Raw genomic sequence first — 16145 nt, 5'->3', positions numbered from 1 at the left:
CCATTCCATGTCTGATGAGGATTCTCAAGCTCTCCTGTCGCATATTTATGAGCAGAGTCATTATCTTGGATGTTTATGGGAATAAAAGTAGAAGTAACACTTTTTTAAAATAGTTTTTCCGGACATTATAATCTTGGCTGGCATATTTATTTATTTAATCAATCCTGAGCCTTGGATTCAGGACCTGAGCACTGTCCCTGGCTTCTTTTTGCTCGAAGCTAGCATTCTGCCACTTGAGCCACAGTGCCACTTCTGGCCGTTTTCTATATATTTGGTGCTGGGGAATTGAACCCAGGGCTTCATGTATAGGAGGCAAGCACGCTAGCCACTAGGCCATATTCCCAATCCTGAAGTAACACTTTTTGAATTATGGCCTTTTGAGAAACAGATTTTGTAAAATAAGATTCAAAGTGGAATGAGGAATTTCTTCATAGCTTGTGACTAGTATTAAGCTTTATTATTGTGCTCAAGTTAAAATCTTGTAGTTTCAATTTAATTTTTAATGTAGAAAATAACTTCTTTGTGTCAAGGATAAAGCATATTAATGTACAATATATTCTGTGTTCAACTTGATAAAATACCCATTTCCAGAGAAAGGTTCAGTGGTTTAACAATTCTCATAGAAAATAATTTACCTGTTTATTTATTTTTTAGCCAATCCTGGGCCTTGGACTCAGGGCCTGAGCACTGTCCTTGGCTTCTTTTTGCTCAAGGCTAGCACTCTACCACTTGAGCCACAGCGACACTTCTGGCTTTTTCTATTTATGTGGTGCTGACAAATCGAACCCAGGGCTTCATGTATACAAGTTGATCACTTTTACCACTAGACCATATTCCTAGCCAGTTACCTGTTTTAAGTGTAATAAAACTCAAAGCCAATGAAAAATTTCACCTGTGCGTTTAAATGATACCACTTATATGACCTTGTTTGCTTAATTTTAAATGTAGTCTGAAATGGAGCACAGTGGAGTCCAAGACAGGAGGATTGTGATTCTTGAGGCTAGTTCAGCCTGCATAAGATGTTCTGAACTGCCTTGGCTACATCATGAGACCTCATCTTAAAAATCTCCAAAGAACGATAACAAAACCTATTCGTAAACAGAATCTTACACTCTTTGCAAGACAATCTTCTGGAGGTACTTCTCCAGCCGAGGTGAAAGTTTTTCAGATTAAAGCACATTATGATGTCAGTGTTGTAGAGTGAAGCCATGAAATCTGAGTTTTGCTGCACTTTATACGGGTAGCACAATATAATTTTTGTGTATGGCAGAATATAGAACTCGAAGCCAAAGACAGTGTGCTAAAGATGGAAGACACATAAATACGAAGATACAAAAATGAATCCTTTAAGTTTTTTTGACATAGAAGAGTGCAATTCATAAATGTCCCTGTTTGATTTTTGCATGAGTAATGCTCAAATCAATAAACAATATAACCATAACAATTTTGTTTAAAAATTGAAATCTATTGCTTGTGTTTTCCAAGTAATCTGCCTTTTAACCATGTTTCTGTCTTTGAGACTGATCTTTTACCAGATTTACTTCTACAAAATCTTAGCAATAAGATATTCTTAGCAGTAGGCAATAGCTGTTGAAAGGATTATTCAGTGTCACTGTGATATATAGGTATAAAAATAGGGAGGTATAACAACTCCAGGTAGCTGTCTGCTGGTGGCTCACACCTGTAATTTTAGCTACTCAGGAGGGTTCACTGTTCAAGCCACCCTAGGCAGGAAAGTGCATGAGACTCTTAATTTCCAGATAAGCACCAAAAAGCCATTAATGGAGCTGTGGCTCAGATGGTAGAATGCTAACCTTGAGCAAAAAGGTCAGAGACAATGCCTGGGCCATGAGTTCAAGCCCCAGAACTGGTACCCCATCCCCAATCTGTGGGGGAATCCTATCATAACAGCATAGGAAACATAGCTTTAAGACAGATTATGTAGTATACTTCAAAATTGGTGAAAATATAGGAATTATCAAGGAAATCAGAATATAATTTCATAAATAACTGGAGTATGTAGGTTGAGTATTAATACTTGTAGCCTCAAAAGGAACTCAGAAAATGAGTGTCTTGCACTCATGCTCAGCTTTTTGTGCACAGCTGGTACTCTGCCACTTGTGTCATGCCTCCTTGGGTCCACAATTTCCAGCATTTTTGCTTTATTGGAGATAGACTTGGAGATAGGACTCTTTTGCCCAGGCTGGCTTCAGATCTTTTCCTTATAAGTAGGTTGGATTACAGGTGTGTCATTAGCATCTAGCCAGGAAGTTCTTTCATGAAGAGAATACATAGTTCTTTAATTTTTTTTTTTTTGTCTGAGACCTAGACCGGAGTTCAATATCTGACACTTTCACTCATTGGCTGGTGCTCTACCACCTGAGCCACACTTCTAACCCCATTGTTTAAAAAGGACCTAAGACCTTGCAGTTGACCAACTTTTGCATAGGTTAAGTAATTACTTATATGTTTAAAAAAAGTTTTTGAGTAGAAGGAAAAAAATATATGAAATAGGGAAACAATTATATGCAGTTTAGGAGGATGAGATGTTTTTATTTTTAATTTTTTAGTTTTTAAAGTAGAAGAGGGAAAGATTGGCCAGATCACACAAATCTTATGTGTTGGTCTAAATTTTAGTCATAGCTATTTGAAAGCTTTCAAACTAAACATGATTGCAGAAATAAAACATGACCCTAACTTTATACCATATGGGATAATGGAAGAACTCAGGAATTATTTATGGTTTATGCTATTTTAAAAATTTATTCCCAACTTCATATTCACTGTCTTAGAGACTTTCTTTGAAGCAAACCACTTTTTGGGTAGACATTTTAAATATATTATCTGGTTTTTAATAGAAAATTGGTGTTTTGGTTTTGAAAGTCAATTTCTAATTACGGGATGGAAGCCTTTATTTCCTTAAAAGCACATTTTTAAGTATCCATCTATGTTCCTAAAATCTTTTGTCATCTTACGCATGCATTTATGTGGCTAAAAAATCCTTCTGTCTTACCAATATAAAAACAGATGAAAATGATGTGTTACTAGTTGGTAGCATGATTTCACAAGAAATACCGTATGTTTGGTGGACCATATTCACTTGTACTTGTTATACTTGATATAAGTAGTAATTGTAACTGTATTTTCTCTTGATACTTGTACTATAGACATTACATCTTGGGAGAATTAGCAACCTAATTTTTGGTTCATGTTATGAAATATTCAAAAGTGGGGCAATATCAAGGAGTCCTTTTACTCTGTTACCCCAGAGACTTAGGTAATAAGTAGAGATTTAAAAATAAGATTTATACTTTGAAGTACTTCAGAATTACAATCCACATAGCAATTTACTGGTTGAAAGAACCAGGTGTATTTCATTCAGTTTAAATAATCTGTAATGGGGTAATAATAGTAATCTTAAAAATAGTAATAACCTTTGTAAGGCAGTTATGGAGACTGGTGGAGATAAAATGCAAGAAAAGCTTGCACAGTCAGTGTCTGACATGTCTATTATTGATGTATAAAATAACTGCTACTGATTAATACAATAAGTGAATTACTAAATGTTCTGATGCCTGCAGTTTGTTGTGGTGGCAGTTCTGTATCCACACAGTCCAGGGAGTACTAGATTTGTGTGTAGGTTATCTTTCCCCTCAGAGTACTTGTCTTTCCTTATTTTTCCATTTCCTGCTTGTCTCTTTGGCAATCTCTCCCCCTTATCTCGTTATCCTGCCACTTGTGTGTCATACTTCATTTTTTCTGTTTTGGAGTTTTTAACACTTGGTTTTTAAATTTTCTTTTTCTTAACCATTGTGAATTATATGAACTTGACCTTTTGTGGTCATAAATGGTCACACATCAGTGAACTGGTTCATTCCCTTAGCAAATTTCTGGCAGCCTTTTGCCATCCATTCTTATCCTTTGCCTTTTCATTATTTCTGTAGCTACTTCTTTAAGTGTTGGTAATTTAATTTCTTTCTTGAAGATGCTACAAATAACTTCGTGGCTTTGTTCATGCTAGATAGTGCTCTACCACTGAACTATATCCTCAGCTCTCCACAAGTGCTTTTTTTTTTTTTTTTGGTGGTGGTAGTGGTACTATGGTTTGAACTCAGTGCCCTATTCTTGCTAGGCAGGTGCTCTACCACTTGAGCTCTGACCTCAGTATTCAGCTACTTTTTAATCCAATTAGTAACTTTTTTAATCATTCTTTTTTTCCCTGATGTTTCTTTCTTTGTTGAGATACAATCTGTATGGGGTCCAGGTTCCTGCTTAAGTGCTGGTTGAAAAGTGGGTGCCACCACCATGACTAACTTCCCTTTGTCCTATATGTAGTCAGTGTTTCAGAAATTCTGTCCTTGTCTCTGTCTTTGTTTTTGGTCATTTGAGGTCTTCATTAGTTTACTATTTCTGTGGTACTGTAATAAGCTCCTAAAATCTGAGTGTGGTGTTGTGTAGCTGTAATGCCCATTATTCCAGTATTGGGGCAACTGAGGCAGGAGGATAACAGTTGTTTCTGAAAAACATTTTGAGACAAAGTCTTGCTGTGTAGTTCAGGTTGGTCTCCTGCCCTTGTCTCCCATCTGCTGGGATTCCAGGTATATGCCCCTTCCTCCCTAGATTTCTCAAAATAATTACTTTTACTGGTGATCTTTTCTGTTATTCTTGCCTAGATATTCCTAGGTTTATTTTTAGCCTGGCTTCTGTGCTCCACACTTTCTTCAACATTGCTCTCTAAGATGCATTTAGAAATGTCTGATTGCCAAATTCTTGCGAAATCTCCTTGGTGTCCAGTGCATCTGTTCACATTTTACCCTCACCACTTCATGAGACAATGTTTCAGTTGAGTTGTAGTTTGATCATCTTCTAGGAGAAAGCACCTAAGTTTCTTCTAGGAATGTTCATAGTCCCAGATAGCAGGTCTACATTTCCAGCTGTCTTCTTGACACCTGTGTGTACCACTTATGCTCAACCCATTATGTCCAGAAAAACCTGTTTTTATTTCGCTATTCCAAATTTATACCAGTGGTATTCGTATTCTACTCATTTGAGGTTGAAATCTCAAAGACATCTTTGACTCTATGAATTTTTCCTTGAAGAACCTCTTTCCCCCTGTTCTGTTTAACCATATTTTCTTATATATGCACTAGCTCTTTTGTTGGTGGTGGTGGTCATGGGTCCTGAACTTAGAGGCATGGCTTTCATTATATAATGCCAGATGAGCAAGCAAGCTAAGGCAAGCTGGAGGCCCTGTGTTCAAGCCCAAGTAGCACAATCTCCCTTCCTTCCCTCCCTCCTTCCCTCCTTCCTTTCCTCCCTTCCTTTCTTTCCTTCCTTTCCCCCATCCCTTCTTTCCTTCTACTTTGCATGGGATTGAGAAGTGCTCTACTGCTAAACTAGAAATATCACTAGCTAGTGAGCTCTAAGCTATATTAATAGACTGTTTATTCCTGAAAAGCATTGACTCTGCTTTCTATCCTAGAACTTGCTATGTGGCCTAGCCTGGTTTCAGACTCACAGTCCTGCTTTAGTTTCTATGGTGCTGGGATTATAGATAGGTCACCATGCCCAGTTTTTAAAATTTTTAAATTTATGTATTTTCTCCTTTTCTATTATCCTTAAGGCTTCTTTGAGCCACTCCCAACAAACAAACTTCCCTATTCCAGAAAGTCTTTTTTTTTTTTCCCCTAGTCCTGGGGCTTGAACTTGGGGCCTGGGCACTGTTACTGAACTCATTTTTCTCAAAGCTAGCACTCTGCCACTTGAGCCACAGAGCCACTTCCAGCTTTTTCTGTGTATGTGGTACTGAGGAATCAAACCCAGGACTTTCATGCATGCTAGGCAAGTAGTCTACCACTAAGCCACATTCCCATCCCTCCAGAAAGTTTTAAATACTACATTGATTTGAATATTTATTCTTGACTTGTAAATTTGCCCAATTTCAGGAAGGACCATTAAGACCTGTTCTTGAATACATTGATCTGGTCAGCAGTGATGATGAAGAGCCAAGCACCTCTCATAGTGATGTAAGTACATTGCATTTGATTTGCATTTTCTCGTGTGCAAGTTGAGACATTTTCCAAATTAAGTTAACAAATCAGTTATGTGTGTGTTATATTTTTGTTAGAAATAGATCGTAATAGGTAATCCATCTGTTTCCAATTTTGTTTCTCTACCTCTAGTGACAATGTGGAAAGATAAAATGACTCTAGGAAATTGTGATATCTGATGTAAAAGGGAAATAAAATTAAAACTGCAAGTTTTTTTACGTTTTATTTGCCTTTCTTGAACTTTTGTCTCTTTAGACCTTGATCCTTTCCTTTTGTTAATCATGTGGCAACAGAAAATTTGTTCTATCTTGGAGGAAAAGATGTGTGAAGATTGTTTCGAAATGGAATGTGGAAATGGTTTAAAGCTAACATTTTATTTTACATCCCTTTTAACTTCTCCTTACTCACACATATTTACAATTAGTAATCTTACCTGTGCCTTGGTGGTTGTGGGTTTCACCCTTAAGACCAGTCCTTCCTTATGGTAGGAATTGAATAGTTGAACTTTTTGTAACAATTTTGCCTTTCATTTGTCTTTGCTGTCGCTTAGACTTCTATTAATGGACTATGTTCTTGATGAATTAAAGAATTCCTTATTCTTCCTAATGGTGGCCAGAAAGCTTGTTGCTCTATGATATGCGGGGTTGGGACTTCGACTTGAATCAGAATATTTGGCTTTACCTCTTAATAATCCTATAACTTCTGATAGTGTTTTTTTGTGGTAAATGTGTTTTTCCTTTTCTTAATCAAATAAGGATACTGTCTACCTCACAGGGTTGTGAAGATGAAATTAGGTAACATATGTACAATAAGCTCCTTAAAATTACAACCATGGACCTGGGAATGTGGCTTAGTGGTAGGTAGAGTGCTTGCCTAGTATGCATAAAGTCCTGGGTTCAATTCCTCAGTACTACATACAGAAAAAGCTGGAAGTGGCTCTGTGATTCAAGTGGTAGAGTGCTAGCCTTGAGCAAAAGAAGCTCAGGAACAGTGCGCAGGCCTTGAGTTCAAGTCCCAGGACTGGCAAAAAAGAACCCACAAAGAAAACAATTATATACACCATAAAGTAGTACTGTTTAACTGCAAAGTTTTGTTACTTTTCGGGAACAGTCAGTGACAAAAGTTTTAAAGAAACTAATAAGGGTGTTTGAGAAGTTTTTTTCTTCATGGGTCTTGATCCTCAAGTTTCTTTCATTTTTATTACCAGTGATATTGCCACCTCTTCTTAGCTCAGGACAAATAGGTGGCTAGGATAGCATCACTTGAACTGATCTTAACTTTTAGTCTCTACTTTTTCATAGACAGTCCTATTATTGCCTGTAGTTCATGTTTGGGGCTGGGGATATTGAAGTGTGTGGATTTGACTTCTGTTATTCTTTACTGACCTGTAGTGGATGGATTGGGTCTTTCATTTTCATTTACAATAATTTAAAAATTGAGTTCAACTTACTGGACATGCATCTCTGCACTTGAAAGTTAAAAGCATATTTTTTTTCTTCCTTGGTTTTCTTGTTCATGTGGATAACCCAGAGAATGCCTGAATCTAAGGTGCCATCCTCTGAGAATCATCGCCCAGAAAAGTGCTCTAGCTGCAGTATTCCTCTTACCATGGGAGACAACAGGTCCTCCTCTGGGAGTTGTGCCAACAGTCCACAAAGGATAGTTTCTCAACTTTGCTCTGTTGAGAACCCATTGGAGAACCAGAAAAATAATCAAAATAATTCAGATATTAAGATCTCTGAAACAGAGACACCCAAGTCATCACAAAGTTATCAGATGCTGCCTTCATCTCCACTTGTGGTCCCCCAAGAATCTTTGGCCTCTTCTGAAGCCAAAGAGGATTTACCCATGGAATTGTCTTCAGCTCCACAGCATGGGCAGGATGCCATCCTCTATCTCCAGACACAAGTGGCTGAGATGTCCCGAGTGATACGTGATCTTCAGTCCAGAAGCTGTTTTAGATTTCATCATTCTAGGCCAAGTGAGCACTCCTCACTTCCTTGGGACATTTCTACCTCTAAGGAAATGCCCACAGTTGAAGAAGAGACTGATTGCAGATCTCCTTCAGCTAATGACAAAGGACAGCCAACTGACCCTACCCAATCTAGTTTCACAGGTCTTTTGAAGAGAATGGAAGAAAGAGGTGTTATAAAAAGGGTCACATTACGGTCTGAACCTGAGACATGTGAAGGGAAACCCGGTTGTGTGACCTCTAAAAAACGCTTGGTTCCTCCATTGCACCCTCTTTTGAGAATTGCCACTTCTGAAGTTTTTAAAGATCCTGCTGATTGCCATCCTTCTTCCTTCATGGGACACAGAGTATATTCTGTGTCCAAGGACACCTCTCCTTTTCAACCAAATCCAACAGTTGAGGGCCCTATTGTAGAAGCATTAGAGCACAGCAAAAGAGGAAATACAACATCTCCTCTCGATTCTACCTCAAAAGAAATGGAAGTCATGGGTTGTAGATTCTACCACGCTGCCTCCATTGCAGCTCGAGCTGCTAGCTACTTGGCTTATATGACTCAGTATCAGCGTAAGCTGTGGGAAGACATGGAGGATCTAGTTCATGATCCAGAATTTGATCGTGGAAAAGCAAAGTGTATAATATCTGATGGCATGGATGCAGGCCTTTGGCAACTTTGTACTACTAGAGACATAATGGACTCTGTAGTCAGAGTTATGGCTATGGCAATAGACTACAGAAGGCAAGCTTGGCTTCGACTTACATCACTCACTAAAAAAACCCAGGAGAAGATCTTACACTTGCCTTTTGATGGTACTTCCCTTTTTGGACAAGATGCAAATGCTGTGGTTGCAGAACAAAACAGTATTAAAGGAAATGATTATAAGGATCATAATAGGAATAACCAGCATCGATACCTTTATAGACATGATCATAAAACACATCACAATAGTGGTTACTCCAAAGGGGGTTGGTACAAACCCCGAAACCACCCATATAGACATAGAAAAAAGGGAGAATCTCCTGAACGCTATGGGTATAAGAATTAATAACCTGTTCATCAGCAAAATATTTCATCCTGTTTTCCTTGTTCTTCCCCTAGTCAGACAGGATCTGTAGGCAGGAGATCATCTCAAAAATTGAACGCATGTCTGGAGTGGCCACTGCTAATGCTTGAACTGTAGACTTTTGGAATGAAGTAAATAATAAAAGACTCGTGCTTCATTGGCCAAGTGATCAGAGGGGACTTTGCTGCCAGGAGGGTTTCGACCAGAGAAGGACACTCAGGAATCTGAGTGGCTACAGAAAGATATGTAGATTTCTTCCTTAGAGAAGTCTTGTTCATAAACTTACGACTGGCAGATCTTGGATCTGAAATCTGCTACTAGACCAGAGGTAAATCCTTCATGGTTAGGTTGCCAGTGCTTCCTTGTTCAGGCTTCAGCTTGATAGATCTTCAAAGAATAGTGGATCTTAGGGTTTTTCAAGATCATCCACTTACCATGCTCTGTGAGACTGCACAGTCAGACATGAAGATATATGCCAACAGGAATTGAAATGAAATATTGCTAAATCTAGTTTGCTTCCAGTTGAAGTGGCTAGATGTCACAGGTATCTCACAAGCACCAAACTGAAAGAAGAATTTTGTCTGTGTAGACATTTTCATAGTAACTCTCTTCAAGACTGATGGCTGCCATAATGTCACTACTTATGAGACTACATGTAAGATAATTCTTGTCATCAGTTGTAGTAGTCTTTGACCCATCAAGCTCTCATATCATCAAACTGAGACTGTCAGAGGTCTCTCACTTACTCTGGGCCTTTCACCTCCATGGCCTTCTTAAACCTGTCTTTGAAACCCTTAATTCTTTTGAGCTTGGATGATGTATCACACTCCAAATATGGAAGGTTTTTGCATCAGTGCCCTGGAAATAAAGGATATTTCAGTGATCCACGCTTGTGTATCTCAACTTTTTGAGAATAAGAATTCTAAGCATGCCTAACAATCTGATCCCCTATTGAAATGAAGAGGAATACCATCAATCTAGACCTGACTGAAGTCCTTAAGATGCAAAGCGTGATTGGGCATTGTAAAGACAGTGAGCCACACAACTGTTTCTGGATATCTAACTGATACCTGGTAATGATTTCTTGAAATGCTAAAATCAAGACTTCAGTGACATATTCTTGGTTAATTTGTCACAATGTAGTCAGACTCATTATAAGAGACGACTTAATCTTTTTGCTCCCTTAGTTTTCCACCAAACTGGAGCTGGCAGCAGATACCTCAGTTAAAAATGCTATTATCTTCTCTTTAATCTTGAGACCATGGCTGTAGGGTACTAGCCCTCAGGTCCTTATCATCACCACCTGACTTTGGGAATGGAGAAAATGTCCTGTGAGGGGTGGGAACACACCACCTGGTGGTGGCTGCTTGGCAGCCAGTGTTTTTTTTTTGTTTTTTTTTTCTTTTTTACAGACTTACAGTTCTATAACTTCTTGATTTGTTAGACATTTGCCTTTTAAAGATTGCTTGATCAAGGTGTTTTGTACTATTAGTGGAATATAGCACTGTTGGAGGATTTATGTCATTTGTTTTCTTCTTACCATAGTTCTGATTGACATGTTCTGTGACACCTACCTTTTAGTTTATTGGAATCTCTACCATCCTAACCATACTCCACACCCTTTATGTCTATGTTGTGTTGTTTTTTTGTCTGTGCCATAGCAATTGAAATAAAAAATTTCCCTATTTGGAGGAAATTATCTTGCCAGGTAAATTTAGGGTACTGTATTAGTCCTGTTCTTACATGAAGCCTGAATTAGGCTTGATAAACATCATTTAGGAAATTTAGCCAGGTTGCATCCTGAGTTAATATTTAACCTTGTATTTCCACATGTTCCAGAGTTTTACTCCTCTTTACTTAGTTCCATGCCAGTGCTCTTAAAACGTTTTCAAATTGAACTCTAGAAGAGCACTGACTACTTGAAACACAGGCCTAAGAAGTCATACATAGATGTGTACTGTAACAGTGGAACAATATTGTGCTCTTGACATTAGCAGTATAGTTTGTTTTGAGAAAAGACTAGGCACCTGGATCTCACTGGAGAAAGAGACCTTGGAGAGGTTTTCTTTGGCTGCACATAGGTATTTCCAGCTAGTTCAGGCTATGTGAAACTTCCACTTTCCCAGTTCTCCCTTTTCTTCTTAGATATATGTTACACAGACTTTACCCTGGTTTTCTAAAAACTAAAACAGAGAAAAGAACACTTGAAAATGTGATCTTTCTGGAGCTGTTTTGGCACTTTCATTTAATGTGCTTCTACTTCCAACCCCTTTTATATTGTAGTAAAAGAAAGCATGTGAAACTAAGCACCTTAATTGTCTAGTTCATCAGTGTTAACTATATTAACATTATTGTTCAAGCCTTCTTAATTTGTTTTTCCTTTGGCTTTTTTGGACAAACTTGCTATCCTTTTCCATAGCCTCCTGAATGCTGGGATTACATGCTTGTACTATATAACACTCATCTCAATTTTGGGCAGGGAGTGCAGAAGGACAGTACTGGGACTTGAACTCAGGGTCTTGCTTTCTCACTTGGTTTTTCTGCTCAAGGCTGGCACTCTACCACTTGATTCAGTTCCTCATCTCAAATATTTCTAACAGGATTTCTGTCCTCATATTTGTGTTGCTCAGTAATTTAAAAAAAAAAACACTGCCTAACCCCTGTAATTGATAAGCTGAAGCATCTCCAGAAAATCAAATTTTCTGAAATTGGAAGGAATCAGGAAATCATTCAGTTAGTGATCAAATAGGTAACTTAATATAATTGACATTTGTTTGAGGATGGCAGTAGTATAGAAGCATTTTTAGACTAGAAGAAACAATGCCCCAGTATCCTTAATCTGTTTATCTGATTCTTTTAAATCTGCATACTTGAATGATGGTGGTGTTAGAAAACTAAAAGTGGGTACCTGGTGTAGGGAGACAACCCCAATAGAATATACAATTCATAAAAAAAATTCATGGCCTTGTGCAGATCCTGAGTCAAAGTTCTTTATTAGACTAACCTAATATAAAATACCTCTGGATTTTTTTTTTAAGGAGGCCTTGGAATAGTTGCAAGTTTATAATTGGTATTTTCTATAAAGGATGTCTAATATTCTTTTTCGTAATGCTATTTCTTGACTGGACCTTGTGTATGGAGACTATGATTTCTTATAGTTGCTATGTACAGAGAAATAATATTTCCATTAATTGTTAGGAAGTGCCTTTTTAAATGTGATACTTATGTTTGAAACTTAAATTATGATGTCTTGCCTATATTGCTGGTGATATTTATGTGAATTCTGTACAGTGACTCCTTTAGTGTATTACCTTATGTTATTGCACTTTTTAAATATACTCTCCTTTTGACTTTTTATTTATTTTTTGATTCTTTTGTGCTGGTTGTGGCACTTGAATTGGGCACTGTCCCTGAGCATTTTTGTTCAAGGCTAGCTCTCTACTACTTGAGTTATAGCTCTCCTGCAACTTTTTGATGGTTGATTGGAGATAAGAGTTTCACAGACTTTCCTGGCCAGGCTGACTTTCAACCATGATTTCACCCAGATTTCAACTCAGATCTCACCCTCCTTAATAGGTAGGATCACAAAACTCAGTGAGCAACTGGTGCCCATCTTGTTTTTCTTATTTGTAGCACTGTTGGTTCTTTCAGAGGGTTGTAGAGCACTTCCTTATTTAACTTCTAGTGATTGGCTCAATTTTCTTGGCATTAAGTATGGTAGCTTTGTTTTTTTTTTCTCTGTATTTGATAGATTTTCTTACTGAGTTGTCTCCTTTCTAATCTTGTTGTTAGCCATGCCAACCCAATTTATATTTGATAAGTTGATGTATTTAACTTAAAAGAAACAAGGACATTTTAAAAATAAGGCAGTAAACTTATAGACACGCACGCACACACGCTTGCTTTTTTTTTTGCAGGTCCTGGGACGTGAACTCAGGGCCTTATCACTGTCATTGTCTTCTTTTTGTCGAAGGCTAGCACTCTACCACTTGAGCCACAACAGCACTCTGGCTTTTCCTGTAAATGTGGTGCTGAGGAATCAAACCCAGGGCTTTATGCATGCTAGGCAAGCACTCTACCACTAGGCCACATTCCCAGCCACACAGGCTTTCTTATCACTAACTAGAATTACCTTTTTTTTTTTTTTCTGCTGGGTCTCAAGTATAGAATTACCTTTGAACTTTTAAGCAGCTTCTTCATTATAATTTTATTTATTTAGTCTTCTAAGTGTCATTCTGAGGGAGGTATAAACTCAGGCGACTTACATACTAAATTATACCCAAGTGACCTGATTGATACTGTCCATAAGGGCCTAATACATCCAGGATAATCTCTCAGGTATTGTAAAGAAGGAAGCGGAATAAACAAACTATAATCCTTTCTTATCTGTAGAATTGGACATTGATATAAAGTTATGTAATGCATTCATTATTTCTATAATTGGGATTTTGATAAAGGCTTAAAATTATAGGTTAGATCTTTTCAGAAATACAGAATGCAGTAACTAAAAACACTTTTTAATGTGAGACATATTTTGACCCAGTCTTGCACTGTTTAGGTTCCCTTGTCTTTTCAAATTTACCTTTATGTGTTTAATGTAGTGGCTAGACCAATGATTTTTTTGTGACATCTGTATCTGTCTTATGTACATCATTTATTTGGCCTCATGCATTCTTCATGGTTGTTAGTGGGTTAAAGTACATTGGTGGTAGTTGTCAATAAACATAATTACTTGTATAGGGATGCAAACCTTGTAGTTATTTTTTCATGTATAAGGAGTTTTGTAAACCAAATCTCTAGAATTTCCCTTCCTGGATGAATGATAAGAATTTTGTTTCATTAAATGTTTTTTCTCTTATTAGTGGAATATTTTTATACTTTTGTCTGCATTTTCTTGATTTAATAGAATGAAAACTATAATGTCTGATAACATGGAGAAATTGGAAATTATATGAGCTTTTCTTTTTTTATGTGTGTGTGTGTGTGTGGAACCTATCTGGAAGTGATCATTGTGCTCTACTGTGTGTTCATTAGTCCCTGGGTCTTGATCTTTGGGCATTGTCCGTGAGTGTATTTGTTCAAGGCTAGCACTCTGCTCTACCACTTGAGCCATGGCTCCACTTCTGGTTCTCTGTGTGTGTGCGCGTATGTGTCTGTGTGTACGCATGTACGTGCGCTCCGCATGCACATAAGCACGCACATACATAGTTGGAGACAAGAGTCTCAGACTTTTCTGGGCTTGCCTGGAACTATGATCCTTATATCTCAGCCTCCTGAGTAGCTAGAATTACAGATGTGAGCTGTTACCTTTTTTTTTTTGCCAGTCCTGGGCCTTGGACTCAGGGACTGAGCACCTTCCCTGGCTTCTTCCTGCTCAAGGCTAGCACTCTGCCACCTGAGCTACAGCGCCCATTCTGGCCATTTTCTATATATGTGGTGCTGGGGAATCGAACCGAGAGCTTCATGTGTAGGAGGCAAGCACTCTTGCCACTAGGCCATATTCCCAGCCCATTTTTTTAATCTTTTCTTTTGCTATACACAGTACATTCTTCTAAAAAGCATTTATTCTTTCATATTTCTTTTGACCTTGGTCATATTTTTTTTTTTTGCCAGTCCTGGGCCTTGGACTCAGGGCCTGAGCACTGTCCCTGGCTTCTTCCCGCTCAAGGCTAGCACTCTGCCACTTGAGCCACAGCGCCGCTTCTGGCCGTTTTCTGTATATGTGGTGCTGGGGAATTGAACCTAGGGCCTCGTGTATCCGAGGCTGGCAGTCTTGCCGCTAGGCTATATCCCCAGCCCTGGTCATATTTTTTATCCTGCCAGTATATACTAGCCAGGATTTTGATGTGGCTTTGTATTTGTATATTTAAATATCATGTCTTAAGCATTACTGTAAGAAATTCTCCAGGTTTTCGTAATGTCCCTTTTTAAAAGTATACATATCCAATCCAATCTCAAGTTTTTCCTGGCTATTGAGCTTTGGATTTAATTAATTAATGAAAATATTTTCTTATTTTCACATATTCAGTCAAATATATTATTTGTGGTAAAATTCATCTTAAAAATGTTTCTATAGTACAGCTCTGGTATGTCATATTTTAATCGGTTTTAAGTCTTAAGGACTTTATTGATTTTGTTGAGGTAACTTGAGTTCTAAATTGGATGCCTTGTCAAGAATTCCAAGTTCTTGGGGCTGGAAGTGGCGCTGTGGCTCAAGTGGCAGAGTGCTAGCTAGCCTTGAGGAAAAAAATCCAGGGACAGTGGCTCAGGCCCTGAGTTCAAGCCCCAGGACTGGCAAAAAAAAAAGAATTCCAAGTTCTCAGGTTTCTTTTTTAGGACTTTGAAGATCTCCTAGATTGTATTGTTTTGTAGAATTCTTGAATATATTTCATGGTAGAAGTGAATGTTGACGTTTTATATGTAGTGGTCCTTTAAGAGAAATCTACCTTGATCTTAAGTGCTTTAAGTAGTACTCTTGGAGTTTTATATGATGTTTTTTTTCCCTCATAAAGTATTGTATACTTTCTGTTGTCTTTCATTACCCACAAGATCAGCTCTATCAGCATTTAATTTTAAGGGTGACAACTAGAATTCTTGCCCTCATCTGTACTTTCACACTTCATTGATTTGTAATGTACTTGTGCATTGTAATTTATAAAGTAATTTTGTAATATCATGTTTGTGGTCCTTTTATAACTTAGAGAGGCAACAATAAAGTAGATGGTAGAATAAAAACATTACCCCAAATTATTACACACAGTTTTAGCTTTCAGTTACTTTGCAAAACAACATTGAATTGTTTCCATTAGTTTGTACAGCTCATTCCTGCTTATCTTTGGTACAATACAGTTAATGAATAAGTAGTCTCATTGAGATTCTTAGCTAACAGTGACCAGAGTATTTATTTCTTCAATGGTGTCTACTATATATTTTGAAAGATCTTGGGAGTTCATTGATAGCCTTGTGTGTAATTGTCAGCTTCCTGTCTGGGAAGGAAGTAGAAGAGAGACTATATTGATATGACGTATGTGTACTAGACACTCTTGAGACAAATTCATCCTT

At 37.8% G+C, this 16145-nt stretch overlaps 1 protein-coding gene across 4 annotated transcripts in view; it reads left to right on the top strand.

Annotated features, from left to right (window-relative positions):
• Znf451 (zinc finger protein 451) overlaps window positions 1-16145 on the top strand; it is a 51347-nt gene that overhangs the window by 1281 nt on the left and 33921 nt on the right. For 3 of the 4 annotated variants that reach the window (XM_048347566.1, XM_048347565.1, XM_048347567.1), the window contains one exon: window positions 5946-6026. In XM_048347566.1, the coding sequence (XP_048203523.1) occupies window positions 5946-6026 (81 nt within the window). Of the gene's footprint in view, window positions 1-5945; window positions 6027-7580; window positions 11719-16145 lie in introns of those variants that run through there. The other variant, XM_048347568.1, reaches the window with a different exon arrangement.

Source organism: Perognathus longimembris, chromosome 6, assembly GCF_023159225.1.
Source record: "Perognathus longimembris pacificus isolate PPM17 chromosome 6, ASM2315922v1, whole genome shotgun sequence".
Taxonomy (NCBI): Eukaryota; Metazoa; Chordata; class Mammalia; order Rodentia; family Heteromyidae; genus Perognathus; species Perognathus longimembris.
The sequence above is the reverse complement of the archived record's forward strand: the minus strand, read 5'-3'. Positions and strand labels throughout refer to the sequence as shown.